This window comes from Sphaerodactylus townsendi, linkage group LG01 (assembly GCF_021028975.2).
Source record: "Sphaerodactylus townsendi isolate TG3544 linkage group LG01, MPM_Stown_v2.3, whole genome shotgun sequence".
Classification (NCBI taxonomy): Eukaryota; Metazoa; Chordata; class Lepidosauria; order Squamata; family Sphaerodactylidae; genus Sphaerodactylus; species Sphaerodactylus townsendi.
The window spans coordinates 62,747,563-62,767,683 of NC_059425.1; the positions used below are offsets into that span (position 1 = coordinate 62,747,563).

Below are 20,121 nucleotides of genomic sequence, written 5' to 3' on the forward strand. Positions count from 1 at the left end.
TCATTACCTTTTCATCTATCCTGCAAGACAGGGGTACTGAACTCATTTGTCACAAGGGTCAGACATGCCTCTGCCTCAGATATGCCTCTGCCTCAGCAAAAAAGCCCTGTAGTTCCTTTAAAATTGAATTTACATTCCTTCCAGCCATTGGAGCACTGTGGTGCTGAAGCCAGCAAGACACTGCAGGCAGGGACCAAGTCAGGGACGGTGTGTCCTTCCCTGTCCTCCTCCCTACCCTCAGTGTGTTGCTGGCCTAGGTGCCTCTCAAACGTCTAAAAAAATGCTAGTTCAACCACAGGGGATATTTGTGGGGGGTGGATGGAAGAGGTTGGCAAGAAACATTTAGTGGAAGCAGTCCTCCCCCCAGGGCATAATTTCACTTCTTTCCCTGGTGCTGTTTTCTCTGGCTATGACCTGGCGAGCCTGTAGTGGGCTCACCAGCCGAGAATGACACTGAGAGAGGTGACTGGCATTGGGGGGGGGGGGGGGGGAATGGTTGCTGCTGCTGGTGAGCCTGCAGTAGTATCACCAGACCAGATCAGGAGCAAAGGAGCAAACATGGATACTTAAATTGCAGTTAAGGTTCAGGATACCCCTATGGCTCCAAGGGCCTGCTTTGTGCTATGGCTTCAACACTTGGAGCACCATTCTGCAGTTAACAGTAATTCAGGCTAAAGGAGTTTCTCCTCTTAGCTCTGAATGCCATAATTTCAGTGGCTGCTTTATGAAAGCAAACCATACATGTAGCATCCCTGTAGCAGGAGTGATTGAATGGTAACGAATGTCGGGCTAGTGAGCCTGGATGCTTAGAAAACTAATTCATAAAAGCAGAAAAGGCCCGTGTTCCATTTTTCACAAGGGCCCATTACACATGGAACACTTACCTTGGGACTCTGACACACAAGGAGGTACTCCCTCCTTTCCCCAGAGTTTTTCTGCAGACAACTCTGCAGGTCTGGTTCTCTTAACTCTTCCCATCAAGTGATTCTTAAAAGCACAGATCTCATTACACCCAGTAGTTAAAACTTCTGGCTAAGTCCTTTAAGCTGCATTTATGTCGATATTACTGTCCCAAAAGTAATCCTTCCCCACCCCAAATAAAAGAGGCAAAGCAATTCCCTGGACCACAGGCTGCTAAAGAAAGGGACAGTCCTAGAGTAGATATTCTCTCTCCCTGCCCTGCCCTCCCCTGCCCTGCCCTCCCCTCCCACAATACTTCCTGTTACTGGTGCTGCTGCTGCTGGAGGCATGTTATTTCCAAGCTCTCTTTATATCAATATCTCAAATATCAAGAGTGAGCTTCAGAAGCGTACCAGGGGCAAATGGCGCCCGGAGACAAATTGTCTCCAGGATGCCCCCCAGGCTCTGCCCCCCCCACCCTAGCTCCACCCCTGATTCCCCCAGGCTCCACCCCCACTGCCCTCAACCCTGCCCATGTCACCATGGACACGGGCAAGGTCTAGGGTGCCCACCTCCCCCCCAGACTCCCCCTGCTGGCTGGGTTCCCAGCTGGCAGCCTGCAGTCTCTTCTGAAGAGAGGGGGGAGTCCAGGGTGGGTTGAGGGTGCTCGTCGTTTTTTGCGTGCCTCGGATGGGGTCGAGGCACACGAAAACAATGAGACAGCAGGACTTCCTGGTCACATGGGGGGGCGATTTTGCGCCCCCCATGTGACCAGAAGAGTGGCGCCCGGGGACAAGGGGTACCCCTTGTCCCTAGGCAGATACGCCACTGGTGAGCTGCTTTTCTGTTACTTGAAGCAGCCTGCAAATTTGGGGGGGCAAGACGGAAAGCATGCAAAGCAGTGCAAGGGAGTGGGAAGGCACCAGTGGCCAGAGATCCATAGCAGAATCTCCAAGGACAAATCCCCCTTCTCCTGATCCCAGCCACTGGGATTCAGTGGATATGGTCTCTGAACATGGAGGTTCTGTTGAGTTTCACGGCTCATAGATGGGTCTTTCTTCCATGAATCCATCTGATCTCCTTTTAAAGTCATCTAAGTAAATCCCACAAGTTCCAGTACCTTTGTCATCATTTGAATAGCTTTCTCTGACCTTTTCCAACTGTAGGTTCTCCTTCTTGGGATGCAGAAACCAGAACTGGTCACAGTATTCTAAATATAGCTTCACTATAGGTCAATTTGTTACAATACAAGCTGTTTTATTTTTAATTATTCTAATAACCCCGGCTCACAGCTACCTTTTTCACCAGTCTCTGCTATACACTGATCAACAGTGATCCAATGTGACCCCAAGATTTATTTCCTTCTCTGTCACTGCCAGTTTAGACCCACTCAGTGTACATTTAAAATGAGATAATTTTTTGTCCTAATGTGCATCACTTTACAAATCGAAGCTTACCCACGCACCCAATTTGAAGAGGTCCTCTTGGATCTTATCAAAATGCATTTTGTTTTTCACTAACCTGAATTATTGGATGTCATCTGCAAACCTGGCCACTTCTCTCCTGATTCCAGATAATTTGTGAACAAAATACTAATGCCAGTCCCTGAGGGACCCCACTGCTTGTTTCTCTCAGAAGTGAAACCTGTGCATGTATTCTTCCCTTCTGCTGTCTGTTAACTACTTATTCATCCATGGGAGGACCCATCCCCTTATACCAGGACTGTTAAGTTCATAGAGGAAACGTCAGTTTTAATGACAACTAGCATGATTATTGTTAGGAGATTAACAATTTCACAACTGAGAGCCAAAACAGCTTCTTTCCCTAGATTCACAATAGTGATCAAGGATCACATAGTCTTTCCACTACTGAAAGTGTAAGATGCAATATGTGGTCATCCTTTATGTTTGACATAAAACAGTTTGGGAGGAATAGCACTCAGAAATATTCTTAGAATCTTTTCTAAGAATAGAACCTTCACTCCAGAAAGTTAGTGAATTTTTTTAAAGTATTGATTTAAAAGATCTGCCAGCTATTATGTTAGCTTTTAGTTAAATATTTTTCTGAACAGGATTTTTTTTCTTCCTGGGCATGAGAAGAATCCACTTAATTAAGATGGGCTTTATATCTGTCCCTATCCTCAACTACAAACTCATTTCTAATCATGCAGACATGGTTATCAGATAATCCAACTAATGTATGAATATTTCTTTTTTCTTACCAGCTGTCATGTGATTTAATAACTTGCCAAATGTAACCAGATTTTACTTTAAGAGAGCCAAAATGTGCCATTTCGTGCATCATGAAGTACATGTAGTACACGAATATGAAAAATATATGATTTTAAAAGGATACAATTTTAGAAGGGTACAAGTTATGCAGCAGAAATGCATGGCACATAATAACTTACTTATCACTCCATGCTCCAGTCCATTCCACTTCACCCCACGGATTTCTTATCCTGACTAGTTTCTCTGGGCGTCCGCGGTAGTTAACCTACAAAAGCATAACAAACAAAATCTCAGCACCCAGTTATTCCACTTATCATAACAATACTGTTAAATCCTTTGGCCTTTATCTTCTTAAAAAAATAAATATAATGCACACTATTTGTCATAATCTTTTGCCAGTCAGTATCAAAAAATTAATAGAACCCTACACAATATTAGCAGAGAGAGGGAAGTAATCCAATCCTACACATAAAGAGTTGCTTTCATTAAAGTTTACTATAATACATGATTGACCAAAACAAAACAAAAACAGTAATTGGCCAATTATGCCCAATATGTTTGGTGCTTGGTGGGGGCAAATGTCCATTGCAACAAGATTTTTTGCACAGACATGTTTCCTCAAGCTCTGTTTTCACTTTTCATTCTGCCCATGGTAAGACCACTTCTAGCATGATTTTGATTTTTTACTTTGCAGCCAGAGAGGGGAGATTTGCCAGTGGGCACAGTTTTGTCCCAGACATCTTCTCTCCACCCATGGCCAGGCTTCCCACACCTTTGGACAGCTTTGCATGCCTTTCCCTGCAGCCCCCTCCATGCTTTCATCTTTTTCCCACTTCACTAAATGCACCGATCAAGAGATCAATCTCTCATATGTATAATGGCGGTGGCAGGGAGAACCCCCCTCATCTCTATCTAATATCTGTGTTCAGTCTCTCTTCCACCAGCACAGCCTCACCAGCACAGCCCAGGGGCGTAGCTACCACGTGGCAGTGGGGGTGCACGTTGCACCGGGCACGCACCGGGGGGCAGCAGAAGTGTATTTTTGATATTTTTAGTGTTTTACTTTGTCGGCCAGCAGGGAGGGGCAGGTTTTAGGATAGCGGCACCAAAATTTCAGGATATCATCCAGCTACACTCCTGATGATACCAGTCAAGTTTGGTGAAGTTTGGTGAAATTTGGTTCAGGGGGTCCAAAGTTATGGACCCCCAAAGAAGGTGCCCCATCCCCCATTGTTTCCAATGGGAGCTAATAGTAAATGGGGCTACCTTTTGAGGGTCCATAACTTTGGACCCCATGAACCAAATTTCACTAAACTTAGGTGGTATCATCAAGAGTGTCTCCTACTGATACCAGCCAGGTTTGGTGAAGTTTGGTTTGGGGGGCCCAAAGTTATGGACCCTCAAAGGGGGTGCCCCATCTACCATTGTTTCCAATGGGTTCTAATAGTAGATGGGGCTACCTTTTTGAGGGTCCAAAACTTTGGACCCCCTGAACCAAACTTCACCAAACCTGGGAAGTATCATTAGAAGACTCTCCTAAAGATACAGTGAAAGTTTGATGCTGCGAGCCTAAAAACTGCGCCTCCTGCAGGCTGAAAACGGGAAAAAACACTAAAAATACAAAAAACACAAATGAACATGGGAGGAGCAAAACTCCGATTTTGCACCGGGCTCCATTTCCCCTAGCTATGCCTCTGGCACAGCCTAAGTTGCCAGATACCCTGGAACCTTCACCCTTGCTCCCCCGTCCATGCTGCCAACTCCTTCCTGCTTCCCTGAAGTGCATATATTGAGACATTGATCTTTCAATATAAAATAACAAAAGAGAGGGCTTTTTTAAGGAACAGTACAACCTGGCATCTTTTTGGCTCCACCCCACCTCCTGCACTCTGCTTCCACTCTCCCCGGTGGCTAGGAGGGCTTCTATGCTTGGCTGGACAATGGGACTAGCTAATACCCATTGTGTCACCCTAAGGTGTTTTTATCAGCAATCTGAGCAGATCATTGATTACCCTATCTGCACCTATCCCACCAATCAATCAGTATTCAAGAGAATACCCTAGGTACTCTCTTGGGTCATGACTGTTGGAACATGTGCTTAGATGGGACATGATCTATTTGACAGTTGGACACTCCCTCCTACTAGTGCCGTGTGTAAATCAGTGCAGTGTGCATAACCAAGTAACGTGTGCAAAGACTGATATGGCATGGGCATCGGATTGGCACCTGGTTTGTATATTAGTAGACACAGTCCACTCAGTGGAAGGAGCTTGGAAACAGCTGTGTCTGGCGGAGCACTTTGGTGGTGGTTAGCAAATAAACGGATCTGAACGGTGACTGTGTGTCTTGCAGTTCTTGTTTGCCTTGCACCCCTCAAGGTGTCCTACTCTCGTGTAAGCCGCTGCTTCGACAGGTTATGGGCCCAGATTCTGCCCTTACTCGAGAGTAGCTGTTTTTGTTGCTGTGTGCTTAAACAGTTCCCGGCTGCACCATGGCTGCTTCTTTGCCGGGTTTGCCTTTCGAAATGGCTGACAGAGCACAACTATGTGACCTGGTGTTTGAAGATGAAAGCCTATCTTCTGCGTGAGGATTTGTGGACTTTTGTGTCAGCTCCCTTACCCGCCAGCAGCCCCTCCGCTGCTGGAGATAAGAGCTGAGGAGCGGGCAAGAGCATCCATCATCTTGGCAGTAGAAAGCTCCCAACTGCTCTATATTAAAGACGCAGCTGCCTGCCTCGAATGCTGGAACTTACTCAGAGGCGCCTACCAGCGTGAGTCTGTTGGAGTGAAAGTCTACTAACAAGACAGTTGCATCACCTCAGGCTACGGAAGGGTGACTCCGCCTCTGAGCACCTACAGAAAAATGCTTAACGCTATTTTCTGAGCTGGCTGATCGTGGTCTGTTTTATGAGGACTCACATAAAGCCTACCTGGGTTGATTTCGTCGCTGGACGACTCGTGGGGAGTCGCTGGTCAGCAGCTCCAGACAGTTGCGGATGCCACCTTGACTCTGGACTACGCCACCTCGGTTGCTGGACCGCGCAGCGACAGAGGGAATTCCAGAAGAGCGCTGCCGAGCCTCAGAGGGAAACAACTCCTGAGAGTTCGTCCGTCGTGCCTGCTGTTTGTGCTACCAGGCGCTGCTACCGTGTGGAGCTCCTGGCCACTCTAGCAAGAGCATGCGGAAAGTGCTGGACCGACGGAAGCCCAAACAGAGACAGAAGAAGGGTCCTGGGGAGAGGGGACTCTGCCTCTTCTTCTCGTCTGCTTTTTTTGTTACTGCACCGACAAGGACAGAGATGGAACTTGGCTCATTGATCTCCTGCGCCTGGTTCTATGCACATCGCGAACCGTGAGCATTTGCTGCTAGAGGATCAACGTATTCTGTGACATCAAACACGTGTTTGGCAAACGGGACTCCAGCCTCTGTGAGAAGCAAGGAACAGCTTACGGTTTCCGTTTTGCATGGACACATACTAAAAAATGTCCTTTATGTGCCCCTGTTTGATTTCTCTGTTTGCTCAGTCAGCTAAAATGATCTAATAGATGGGTATGTTGTTACTTTGCTGATCAAACATGTACACATCTAAAAAAAATGAAGTTGTGTAAAGCGCAAGGGAAATTGTTAAATGGTTTGGTATTTCATTTAGAACACAGTGATAATGGTACTGTCTTGTATGTCTGAGAAGGTAGCAAATGTGCTCAATGTCTAATGTTCTCATGACCAATGCATTCATTATTACCATCGCGGTGTTTGGATTACGAACTTCAGAGCACTAGCCAACCTAGTAAAGGTGTGCGGTCTGAAGGTAAAACCCTGCAAAAGTTTTGAGTGCTCTTGTGTGGCAGAACGAAGTGAAGGTTACAAAGATCTTCAACTGCCAGAAGCACCAGAGAGTCTGTCCGGCCCACTCCAACTGGTCCATATGGATCTTGCAGGACCGCTCCAACTCAGTCAGGGAAAAGCCGGCACCTAATGGTTCTGTGTGGACGATTTTAGTAGGTACACGACCTTTTCCTAAAAGTCGATGGCTGAGGTGCATTTCCAAAGTTCAAGAACTGGGTGGAAATGATAGAGAAGGAGCTGGTCATAAGGTGATCGCGCTGTAGACCGGACAGGGGGGGGAAATGGACAGGTAATCAATTTCAGTCTTGGCTGGAAGAAGGGGAATCCAACACCGCGAAACTTAATCCTTCTTTATCGGGCTCATGAGAACGTATGATCGGAAAGAAAAATAGCCGCATTCTTAAAAAATATGAAAGAAAGCATGCTGTTAGATGCTAATTTGTCAGAATACTTCTGGGCAGAAGCAATAAATACAGCCACATATGTGCTGAACAGAATGTGGTCTTCTGTAGTGAAACAAACCCCGCTTTTCCTGCTGTATGGGAAAAAATCCTGACTCTTGTCAAACATGAGGATTTTTTGGCAGTAAGGGTTTCATGTGTTGGTGCCACCACAGCAGAGAAAGACAGGTGACCCCATGGCAAACTCTGACCTTTGTTGGCTTTTGAACCACTGGACTAAAGGGATTTCGCTTTCTATCATTTTGGACGGTTGTCATCTCCCCGAGTGCTAATTTTGTTAAGCATGCTAACTGGGAGAAAATCCACTCAAACACAGAGGTGTTACTTCCATTTACTCGAGCCTGAAATAAAGTTAATGGACAGCAGGCTTTGCCAGCTGCTGTTCAAGGTCACGCCAGAGAGTGTGAAACGTCCGAGAAATAAACAAACTTCGTCTCCCAGTGAAGAGTCAGAAGGAGGAGGTGGAACAATCCATCCCTCGCACATCCTCAAAAGGATAAACAAGGTGGTAAAATTCACCTGACCGGGTAACAATGGTCACAGTCAGAATGTTTATGTGTGTCAGACTTCTGTTTTTGAACCGCCCTCCTATGCAGAGATTTTATCTCTTCCCACTGAAGAAAGAGAGAAGTGGAGGAAGCTATGGAGGCGAACATAGTACCCTTGTTAAAACAAAAAATGTGTTTGTAAAGGTAACTGCACCCCGGGCAGAAAGTAATCGGTTCTAAGTGGGTATTTAAGAGAGAAAACTGTTGCCCGATAATAGGCTGATTTATAAGGCAAGAATTAGTTGCTCGGGCTTGGCGAGGAAAACCGGAGGAGGAGAAAGGGTATTCCTCCCACAGCCAGACCAGAGTCTTACGGTTCGTCCTTGCCTAGCGAAAGCAAATATGACATGAGGCCATTTTGATTTTCAATGCTTACCTTAATGCTCCACTCAAGGCAAACGCCTATATGGCTTCCGCTGGTTATGAAGGCTATGACCCAAACATGGTTTATAAGCTGCAGCGCTCTGTACCGCCTGATTCAATCTGGGAGGAACTGGTACTGCTGCTTAGATGCAAAACTGAAAGAGTGCGGGTTTTATCGCACTCTGCTGAGTTCGTGTATGTAAGAGGTCACATCAGACAGAGAAATCATAACTGGTGTATGTTGATGACATTTGTGTATGTACTCAAGACTGACCAGCAGGCAGAAAACATCTACAAAGAACTCCAGTGACACCTTTGTGGTGAAAGATCTAGGTGAAATAACCCACTACCTAGGCATAGACATTAAACAAGTAATAAATCAAGGCTTCTTCATGTGCCAGAAGAAGAAAATAGAAGCCATAGTCAAGAAAGCTGAGTTAGATCGCAGGAGAACTGCTATGGCTACACCGATGACTGTAGAGTTTTGTAAAGGATCTGATACAGAACTGTGTAGTGATCCAGAACTATACAGGTCTCTATTAGAAGCCTACTTCATATCGCTGAACTGGACGCCACTAGACCTGGCTTTTTAAGGCCGTAAGCATGCTAAGTTTACATGCTGCTAAGCCAACGCGAGTAATGACTGGATAGGTCTGGACCCTGCGGGATAATGATATCTGAATGGCACTGCTGAACTTGGATTACTGGTCAAAGCAGAGAAACAGAGAACGTGGCTTTGTGCAACAACAGATAGCTTCTTTGCTGACGGTGAGAAACCAAAAGTCATGCACAGGGTTTGTAGTGACTTTATGCCAATGTACCAGTATCCTGGCAGTCCCACAGACAGACCTCAGTTAGTCTCTCAACTGCTGAGGCTGAGTTCTGTGCCATCTCTGAAACATGCAACGAACTGATCTGGTTGAAAGCATTGTTGCCGAGTTAGGGGAAACAGTGCAACAGCCAATCCCCGAGTTAGAGGATTCACAGACAGCCATTCATCTAGCAGAGACAGAGAATCTAAAGGCTAGAACCAAGTACATAGGCGTTTGAAATATGAACAACAGGTAATGGTGAACTTGCAGTACAATGTGGGTTCATTAAGCTGCAGTATGTGGATTCAAAGTCAAAATGTAGCTGACGCCTTAACCAAGCCTACTGCTAAAGAAAAGTATGTACTTTTATGTGAGCAACTGAATGTGTTCGTCTGTATCCAATGTATAAAGTGTAATATGTAATGTCTGTCAAAACCGATCATGGAAGGGTGTTGGAACACATGTGCTTAGATGGGGACATGATCTATTTGACAGTTGGACACTCCCTCTCCTACTAGTGCCGCGGGTGTAACCAGTGCAGTGTGCATAACCAAGTAACGTGTGCAAAGACTGATATGGCATGGGCATCGGATTGGCACCTGGTTTGTATATTACTAGACACAGTCCACTCAGTGGAAGGAGCTTGGAAACAGCTGTGTCTGGCGGAGCACTTTGGTGGTGGTTAGCAAATAAACGGATCTGAACGGTGACTGTGTGTCTTGCAGTTCTTGTTTGCCTTGCACCCCTCAAGGTGTCCTACTCTCGTGTAAGCCGCTGCTTCGACAATGACAACCCATAAAGACTATGGTAGATTCCGCACAGCACAATAATAACAGGTTACATCCGTTATTTTTCAACCCAGGTCCATTTTATCCCATTTTTGTCCTTTGCATGGGTGCCTGATTTCTGTGAAGGAAACAATCCATTTTCTTTCTGCCCCTTCACACAAACCCACTATTTTTTTTACAATGCAAATGTGTAGGCACAAACATTCAGTTTTTTCTGCATTCTGATTGGCTATTCCATAACCACAGCCTTCCCTCCGTCTGGTCCCATCCTCTGCTTAGGGAACGCTTCCAATTGGTGGAGAACCTACAGCAATTCCGGGAGCCCAAGCAGGACCTCACCCTCCCATTTCTACAGCGTAGAAAAAAGTTCAGGCCTTTGAAACCACAAATATGAACATGAAGCATGCACACATGGCCCCATAACATTGTGATATACAAAATAATAAAATCTGCAAAGCAATATGTCCCATCCACATCCAAAGGTGTGCATCTGCCTAGCTACTTGCTCTGAGCACCCAAAAAATAAAAAGGAAAGGAAATGGGGCCATTGTGAATTTGTTGCTGTACACATTTGGGCGAACTGGTGCTCATGATTGCTACCAAGGGGAGAAAACATGCTTGGGGGTTGTTTCTGAAATGGCGAGTTATCACATCAATCAGCAGCTCAGCAGAAATGAAACTAACATGACGTAAGGAGGGAGAACAGGCAGCAGGTTGGGGGAAACAAAGTGGTTAGGTGTCTGTGCTGTTCCCTCAGTAGCATTTCAACCCAGGATTTTTTAAACACATAGGCTGTTTCCACACAGCCAGATTTGCGGGGCTGCATCGGCATGATTCATGCCGATGCAAGCCCTGGGGCCATTTGCACAAACGGCACAGTGGTAAACATTATCTGCAGAGATTATCTGCACAGCCCCCCAAATGGTTTCTTACCTTCCCCTGGCTTCCATCACTCTGAGGAGGCCAGAGGACACGCTCCTGTGGCCAGAGCAACGGCTGCAGCGATGGAGGCCAGGAGACGTGTCCCCTGGTCTCCTCAGAGCAATGGAAGTCAGGAGAAGGTAAGAAGCCGTTTGGGAGCAGCACAGGGAATACGCCGGCTTCCACCCGCTGCTGCTCGCTTGGCAATGGGTGGAAGACAGCATATTCCAAAAACCTCGTTCCCTGAGTGAGGTTTGAAAGCTGCGTCTTCGTGCCGCTGGGGGGGGGGGGGCAAGGATAGCGCTGCTGCAATGCAGCAGCACCTCCTGGGCGAACAGCACCCCAGAGACAGTGTTTTTTCCGTCCCTAGGGCACTGTTTTTTGGCCGTGTGGAAATGGCCATAGCAATTTTGGTGTTTTTTTGTAAAACCTGGGTTGAGGGAAATATAACAGGTCAATTCTCCTTCAGAGGAGGGGCCGATGTGATATTCTTTCCCAAACTGGGATATTTCCTTTCATCAATCCGTTATATTTCTCCCATGCGGAATCTACCTCTCCTCCCATTTTGCTGGAACTCCAGAAAAGAAATCAAATCTTTGCCTCTGGTTATCCTGCCAGTTTACTTCATACAGCCTCAGACCCATTTGGAAATATTAATAGTGGTCTTTTGGCCTTTCATAGTATGTGTTCTGGATCCATGCAACCAAGCCCACTTGTGTGGGGGTTCTCCTTTTTGCTTCTGGAAATTCTGGTCATTTTCTCCTCAGCGTTGCATCCCTAGACATCTCTTCAAAACTGGCAACTGTCATCCTTCTTTGACAATTTCCTCCCTTTTTCTCTTAGTCAGCTCATGTATATGTTCACTGTTTGAAATATATTTTTATTTTCTTATTTTTATTTTTTAATAAAAGCCATTTCAATGTTAACTACTCCCTGCTACTTTTAAGAGTTCTCACTCAGGACAAAGCTGGTATACATAGTTTATGGATCTCAGTTAACTCCTCTTGCTCTCCATCTTCATGTAATTTGCCCCAACTTCAGTGGAGAGTGGAGACTGCCTACCTAGAGTAACACCCTAGGCTAGACAGACCTTGATGGACCAATGTTCTGTTTCAGTTTAGAGCAACTTTCTATGTGCACCAGCTCATCTATGAGGTGGATGGAACATGTCTCTGAGGCATCAGCCCAAAAGGAACATTCGAAGGACTGAACTTTAACAAACTAAAAACAGCACTGAATATCATTCTTGTTGCAGTTCAGGCTGTACAAAAATGCATACACTGTTCAGGTTTTTACCTCTTCTGCTCCAGTAACAGAGTATGCATGACCTTTGACTAGCTTCTTACTTGTGATTGCTTCTGTTTCAGCTGCACTGGTGATCTAACAAAGAAAAATGTTGTCAAGTTATTGTAGAAAGCACTGTTTTAATGACCAAATTACCTGAAATAAAATAAGTTTTTTCAAAAAAAATCAAAGCTACTTTTCCATCAGCATTTACCATAAATATATTTAAAACCAAACTTAGGATCATTCCGCACATGCAGAATAATGCACTTTCAAACTGCTTTCAGTGCTCTTTGAAGCTGTGCGGAATAGCAAAATCCACTTGCAAACAGTTGTGAAAGTGGTTTGAAAACGCATCATTTTGCGTGTGCGGAAGGGGCCTTAGAAATCCTCACAGTTGGCTTTGTCCCTTTATAGTGACTGTTACATGGCCATAGTCCCATGCAAACTACCTTGAGCAAGGAGGGAAAATAAGGAAGATATGCCATGACCTTTAAGCCTCTGTCTTGCTGGTCTCAGTCTCTACCTCCTTTCATCTTGGGTTCATGACCAACCAGCTCATTTAAGGTCTCTTAGGCACAATACTCTTTCCCACATTTCTTTCTAATAAGAGACATCAACCTTTAACTTAATGACATTTTATTACCTGCCATCCCAGTTTGGATGAGGTGACTGTATCTAACACATCTCCTCCCAGTCCAAGCTGTCCTTTTCTATTTTGGAAGCTTTCCTACTTAAGAAACACTTTGATGACACAATCTAGTCAATCAAGTGGCTGTCCACTGAGTTCACCTGAATTTTCTCCCTCTTTCCATGCCTGGGAAATAAAAACACTTTTAAAATTATTATTCCTATTGTGGCGGAATGGGCCTCTTGCAGGGGTTGCCAACTTTTCCTGGGGAGGGCTAGCTTTCTCTCTGGGCAAACTGCTGCCACTACCTAACTGTTCGAGGACTGTCCGCTGGGGAAGGCCAGGATTCCCCAACTTCCTTTCCAACCATGAGACCTTGCCTCAGTTTCCCTTGGTTCCCCTCTCTTGGGTTCCACAGAGCAGATTGGAGGTCCTGGAGGAAAAACTGCTTGCCAGTTGCCAGCCTTCCTCCCCCCTCCTATTTAGATAGCGCATCCAAGACAGTAGGGCATTCGTGGTACAGAAAACTGTTCTCCACATCTAAGGTTTAAAAGTATTTATTAAAATAAAATGATTACAAGTATATTTTAGCACTGCACCAGATTGAGCAAGGGTTTCCAAAACAAAGGAGATGTAAACGCAAATCCCCGGTTCCTCTCGCAAAACATACCCTAGCAGTTGTGGAAAATAGGGTAGGCCCTTAAAGCTTAGAAGGTTGCAATTCTCAAAGAGTTCTCATTACCTGGCAGGCTGAGTGAGCTCCTTGGATGAGCACATGGTTAAAAATGGCTGCTTTCTGAACAGCCACGGCAAGAGGTCTGTTCCCTCCAGTGACCCGGCAGACAGAAAAAGAGAAAGAGAAGAGACCTCACCCCTCTCCTCCCAGAGTTTTATCAGATACCGGACCCTACCCTCCTTTGACCTGGTCAGCCTGGGTCAAGATATATTTTCCCCCTAGGTCAGGTAGCTCTTCAGGATTATTGCTCAGATCCCTATGTGGCCTTGGGAAGCTCTCATCAGGAAATTCCAAATGTCATAGCTTGCATAGGTCTTAAGGCTTCCTAGATGGAATCTCCCCAGACAGCTTCTCCATGCAGAATCACTCAGGACACAAAATATAGCATTCTAGTTTGGGTGTAATGTGTGTGCTTTATGGTATTCTGACTGCCTAAGTGATGTTATATTTCTTGCAGTGAACTATTTCTCTTTTCCAGGATTCCAAATCCCAACTTAGGGACCCTATCACTTTTATCACTGTTTCCTAAAACAGTATGGGGGCCTGAGTGCTTTTGTCAGAAAGATCAATAATAAAAGCATCTGCTACTGATCTGAAATTCCCCCATGAGATAGGCCAGAACTTATTTTTTTAAACAGACATAATGTTAGCTTTTTTTAAGGTACCCTTAGCTTTTATTTATTTAGCTTCTTACATCAATGGAGCAACCCAACAATGAACCAGTTTGTAAGGCCTTCCAGATGATTTGGAACAGGTTGGGTGGGGCTTTCCTAAGGTCATAAGATTCACAGATGCCACCAGTGAAATCTTCAAAACCTTCTAGAGAAGATCCTCCAGAAAGAGCCTCATAGGAGCCATTCAACCTGGGGTGAAAAAATGACAAGAAAAACAGAGAGGCATTAAAAGAGCATAAAGCTGTTCTCTGTGCATGTGCCTATATTAAGAAAGACTAAGTTAGTGCACATAAAATTTTCAAGAGAGTAAGTCCCAAGAGTGCTTTAAAAAAAATGAAGACTACAGGTCAGGAAAGACCACAGTCATACATGCAGATCACCCAAATCATTAGCCATGTACACTAGGACTAACATGAACATGTTGGGTCATAATCAGCATCATTATGTTACATCTTCTCCCATGTTACATTTATTTCATGTATCTCTTTTATTATGGAACTCAAGACAACCTGCATAAAGTTATTGGAGACCTTCCATCTAGGCTCTGTAGCTTAATCATATCTGATTAACCATGTGGCCCTGTAGCCATGCTCTATTTGCATACCTGGTTACAGTATAGGTCCAATTGGCGGCACAAGACACAGTAAACCACTGATCAGATACAGTAGGCCTTCCCCATTTGCAGATTAGCAACTCATAATCTGATCATGTGATGCAGTCTCCAGACTGTTTTTACTCCTACTGTGCCACCATTATAATTATTATATTGTTAAGTTTTTGGCGAAATTTGGTTGTTTTGCTACCATGAAGCAGCAAAGGCTTGCCTTGCAGCATCTGCAGATTTTGCCATTCACAATGGTTTCAGGAATTGAGAGTGTACGTATCGAGGGGAAATGGAGCCCAGGGCAAAATCTGAGTTTTCTGCCCCCCACCCCCCACCCCTCCAGTGCCCAGGTCTACCGCTCAAAGCCAATGAGGTGCCCAGGTCTACCGCCAGGAGCCGGTGATGACGCCCAGGTCTACCACCTGGAGCTGGTGAGGCACCCAGGTCTAAAGCCTGGAGCCAGTGAGCACAGCCCCACCCCTGCGCCCCACCCCCATGTGATTAGATGGTGTGCTACCTCATGTCCTTCTGGCAGATATGCCCCTGGTCTTTTGTATCTATAAATAGGGTCTGTCTCACAATTAGCTTTGGCTTACTTGGCATAGGCCTTCTCCAACAGGGCACTCCAAAACTCATTTCCTTCTTCTGAGTGCAGAAAAACTAGCTGCCCATTTTTGGTGGGGAGCCGGTCATCAACTACAACATCTACCCACACTCCATATTGCCAGATCTGAGTAAAAATGAAGAGAGAGAAAGAGATTGAAAATCAGATCATGTAACAACAGTTCAAGATGCATCACATACAGAAATGTTGAATCACAGAACTGAATCACAGAAATAGCTAACCTTCACACCCATTTTTTATAGTTCTGTGCAAATAATCATACAGTTTATGGTGTTAGATCACATAAGGAAGTGAAATACCTAATTGAGCATTGAGAAAAGGCGACTGAATAAATATGGAAAGTGGAATATGTTGCCAAAAAGTTAAGTGACCAGCAAGGGCTGAGATTCTTCTTTACATGGCAGTAAATGAATATTTGTGCAACAGTCCCTACCAGCCTTTACTCAGTGTTATTGCTATATACAGTACCGAAGAGATACCTGGAAATGAAAGATCCCAGCATAGTCTCTCTGAAAGCTTTGATCTTTGGGAACAACTCGATCTAATATTTCTTGATCCAATGTGAGAGATGCAATGGCTGCCAAAAGCCAGCAATCACCTAAGAACATCAGGATTAATGAAAAAACTGAATATAATAGCATATGAATATAACAAGCAGACTTGAGTCAAACAATTCCTTCCATGATTGTCTAAGAATAGTCCATCAGATCCAGCCCCCAGGGACACCAATTAAATTTTAATCAGGGTTTAATTGTTCAAAATGCTCGGTTTTACTTGTAAAAGAAACAGCAGCCAGACCTAATCTGTTTTTTTGATAAGTATTATCATACTGCTATATCTTACCCTCTTAGAAAGGAAAATGGACCACCTTCCTTTGCTCGTCAGTCCCTGGCAGAATCCTCTGTAAAGGGAGCAAAGGGGGGCAAACATCTAAAACTCACAGGGCCATCAAGAGCCATCAAAGGTGCCCAGAAGATTTCCTCCGGGGTCTTTCCTTATATTGCCCATATCCAATCCAATTATGAAATGAAAGCAAATCATATGAGATGCCAAACTTGAGGGACACCCACTGGCAGTTGGGGGCCTTGACATCTTATCTACCCAATCCCTATTCTTCTTAGCAGCCCTAGGGCCTCACACATGGAGAGGCTATATCCACAATCACAAACATTGCTATCAATCCGCTAACCTGGACCTTGTGGTCACCCCTTTTCTCCCATGTTATGCATTATTTTGCACTATTTGACTATCCAGTCTTCTAGGTCAACACCATATCAGCATGGAGTGTGGGGTATGGGTGTGTGTATAAGCTGTGAATAATATTGCACAGGTGATCCAGCATTTAAATGAAAACCAAAATATTTTTTTAAAATGGGTTATTCAAACAGATTATATAAATATTCTAGGTCCACCAGGTTAATCTGTTGTTCTACACAAATAGTATTTAGAGTTCATTTACTCACCCAGGGCTCCTTGACGAATATCTGTTCGACTTGCTCCTCCAACAATGAATTGTGCATTCGGGACTAGATCCTGAAAATAATGGCTGAATTAGATAGTCAATAAGTATAAGTGTAAAACATAGTAAGGTACCAGGCCCAGCAATGAGCCATCATGCTAATTTTCAGGAGGCTGTATCAAAAGAAGGTGCTTATGAAATAGGAATTGTAAACAGATGTTACAAATGAAGTTGATAAGCAAACAGTATTTCTAGGTGTTTGAGTACTAGGATTAAAAGGAGAGGGTTTTTTGAACTGGGCATCATTGAGTATGGTTATTTCTGTTATACAAAGGATCATTTGCTCTCATACTAAAGAACCGCTATAGAGATCCAGCAACATGTTTCTCCTACCACACGGAGTAAGGTTTCCCTCTCATGAACTTGGCTTTTGCTACTTTTTATGATGGCTGTTTATAATTTTTTTTACTATGGACTCTAAATCAACGGTGTCCAATCTTTTTTCACTCACATACCACTTGGCAATACATTTCCCTAAAATTGTACCTCCATATTAGCAACCCCATTACATTATTTTTTTGCGAATGCCCAAAAATTCTAGTCCATACCCCTGGGGGTACACGCAGAGGTGGGATGCAACCTATTTGCACCTATTCGGTAGAACCGGTTACTAAAATTTTCTCAGTTCGGAGAACTGGTTATTAATGATTAACTCCACTAGGGACAAGGGGGTAATCTCTGTCCCTGGGTACAACAAATCTCGTCAAGGGGGGATGCAAAATCACCCCCAGGGCCCCCTGCGGACCCCCTGCCCCCCATGGCACCCCCCTACGTGTGTATGAACTGTATGAAGTAATACAATATATAATACAATATATAATTCTAATTTTTTTGTTCATTGGTATAAAGGTTGGGAAAGTATTATAGGTAAAGATTTTTCATTTTCTTTTTTTCCCTTGAAATTTATATTGGAAAGAGAGGAGTTTAAACTACTCTTTTAAATTAAGGATTTTGGATCTCTCCCTCTTTTAGTTTTCTTTCAAGTGGAATAGATAAAGTAGTTATAGGAATCTGAAGGGGAAGTAGAAAGTAGGGAGGGAGGGAAATATGGGAAGGAGGGAGGCAATATAGGATGTTTTAGTTGGGGGGGTTGAGAGAGATAGACAATTAGATATGTTTGTAATATGTTAACAAATGTAAACAGTTTTTGGTTTCTCTCCTTACTTATGTTATTATTTAAAATCAATCAATATAATTCTATAAAAAAGAAATAATACACTACCTTTCGGTATATTGCTTTTTAATACTTTAAACAGTCTATTTGCTTTTTAACATAAGAAATCCATAACTGCCAGTTTTTTGTGTAGGTTTCTGAAGACAGCTATTTAACTTGATAAGCATGTTTATCCAAGATGAATAGTTGTTGGATTTTCATTTTCCAGTCGTTCATTGTTGGAAGGAAATCAGTTTTCCAAAACTTTGCTAAAACAAGACGGGCTGCTATAATTAAATGAGATAATAAATGCATTTGCGATTTCTCAAAAATATCATCTGTCATAACCGGACCAAAAAGGTAAGTTGGGGTTTTTTTTCCTAAATTGTTTTCCAATGATTTTTAAAGACCAATATTTTTTTATTTTCGGACACCAAGAGTGGGAAAAAGTACCTATCTCTTGACCATACTTCCAGCATTTTAGTGAGTGTTGTTTATTTTTGAGATGGTTAATGGGGTTAAATAACTTCTGTAAAATATTTTTAAATTATGTTCCCATTGATCAGTTTTGGCGGTATATTTGTAGATGCTAATCCAATATTTTCCCCATTGTTTTAGAGCTAACATTTTCTGCCCATTTTATCATATTTGGTTTCATTAATTCCATTTCTGCTTTTTGTTCCAATAAGAATCGATGGAATTTACTTATGAGTTTACAGTTATCGCCTAGAAATATTTTGTCCAAGTCAATTTGTTTGATATTGGTGCCCCAATTTTTCATGTCGTAACTCCAGCAGTTCTGTAGTTGTAGGCATGTATACCAATGACATGGGTATCAGTTAAATGTAATCAAGAGTCTAGGTTTAAATATCGGATTGCCTTGTGTTGAGATGGTTAAGTCCTTATAGGTTGGCCAATCTTTACTTCCACTTCTTTCTTTGATGTGTAGGTCTTCCATCCTGGATAACCAGTTTGGAAGTTTTGTATAGAAAATATTTTTATATCTTTTCCAAATTTTAAATAACGCATTTCTTACAAAATGTGTTTTGAAAAATTTGTACTTTGGTTTTTTTATCAATATGAATGGGCCAGAGGTATGCCATCCTGTTTGGTTATTATGCCATCCTGTTTGGTTAATGTGACTCTCTATGGTTAATAGATTATAATCAGTTAGATTAACACATTTCTTAATCCAAGACAGGGAAGCAACGTCATAGTATAGTTGGAGGTCTGGTAGACCATAACCTCCCCTTTTTTGTCATCTATAAGGTATTTTACCTGGGGTTTCCTTCCTCCCCAAAGGAATTTAATAATTTTGGATTCCCAGTTTTTAAATATTTTCCTGGAAGTAATTAAGGGAAGATTTTGAAATAAAAACATCAATTTAAAAAGGATTGACATTTTAATGAGTGAAATCTTTCAAAAGAGAAAAAAATTCATGTTCCCCCATTTTTGAAATTTCTGCTTTACTTCTGCTCAGAGTGTATCATAGTTATTCCTTATTAGGTTTTTATTACTATTTTCTAATGTAACCCCTAAGTATCTTATTTCCTTTACAACTTTAAATTGTGATATATTTTCTAATGTGTTGATCTCTGAATTATTTGTTCATAAACCCCTTTGTTTTTGAGTTGTTAATTTTAAATCCTGCAACTTTGCCATATTGGGCTATTATTTCCGTAAGATGTGGCATATTTTTCAGTGGTTCTTCTATAAAACAGGCTATGTCATCTGCATAGGTTTTTAGCTTATATTTAATAGCTTTATAATGAAATCCTTTTATAGATTCATCTGTTGTAATTATTGTGTCACTGTACTTCAACAAGGGAAATGGCAGACCGCATCACTGCCAGGGGGGAAAACGTGCTTGGGGAATTTCACAAAATGGTGGGCAGGCAGAGAGTCAGCCTAAAATGGCAGGCAGCAGTAAAAATGTAGCAGAATGGAAGGGAGAAAGCTTTAAAATTGCACAGGAGAAATAAGACATTTCCTGCCTGCTTTGTTCACACTGGGCAAGCACTGCAG

The 20,121-nt window shown here is 43.2% G+C and overlaps 1 protein-coding gene across 1 annotated transcript in view; it reads right to left on the minus strand.

Annotated features, from left to right (window-relative positions):
• LOC125438524 (calpain-8-like) overlaps nt 1-20,121 on the minus strand; it is a 73,916-nt gene that overhangs the window by 42,800 nt on the left and 10,995 nt on the right. The window contains exons 2-7 of the mRNA XM_048506959.1: nt 16,888-16,957; nt 15,904-16,022; nt 15,396-15,529; nt 14,216-14,384; nt 12,167-12,250; nt 3,311-3,396 (exon numbers count right to left, since the gene is read on the minus strand). Coding sequence (XP_048362916.1) covers nt 3,311-3,396; nt 12,167-12,250; nt 14,216-14,384; nt 15,396-15,529; nt 15,904-16,022; nt 16,888-16,957 — 662 coding nt within the window. The remainder of the gene's footprint in view (nt 1-3,310; nt 3,397-12,166; nt 12,251-14,215; nt 14,385-15,395; nt 15,530-15,903; nt 16,023-16,887; nt 16,958-20,121) is intronic.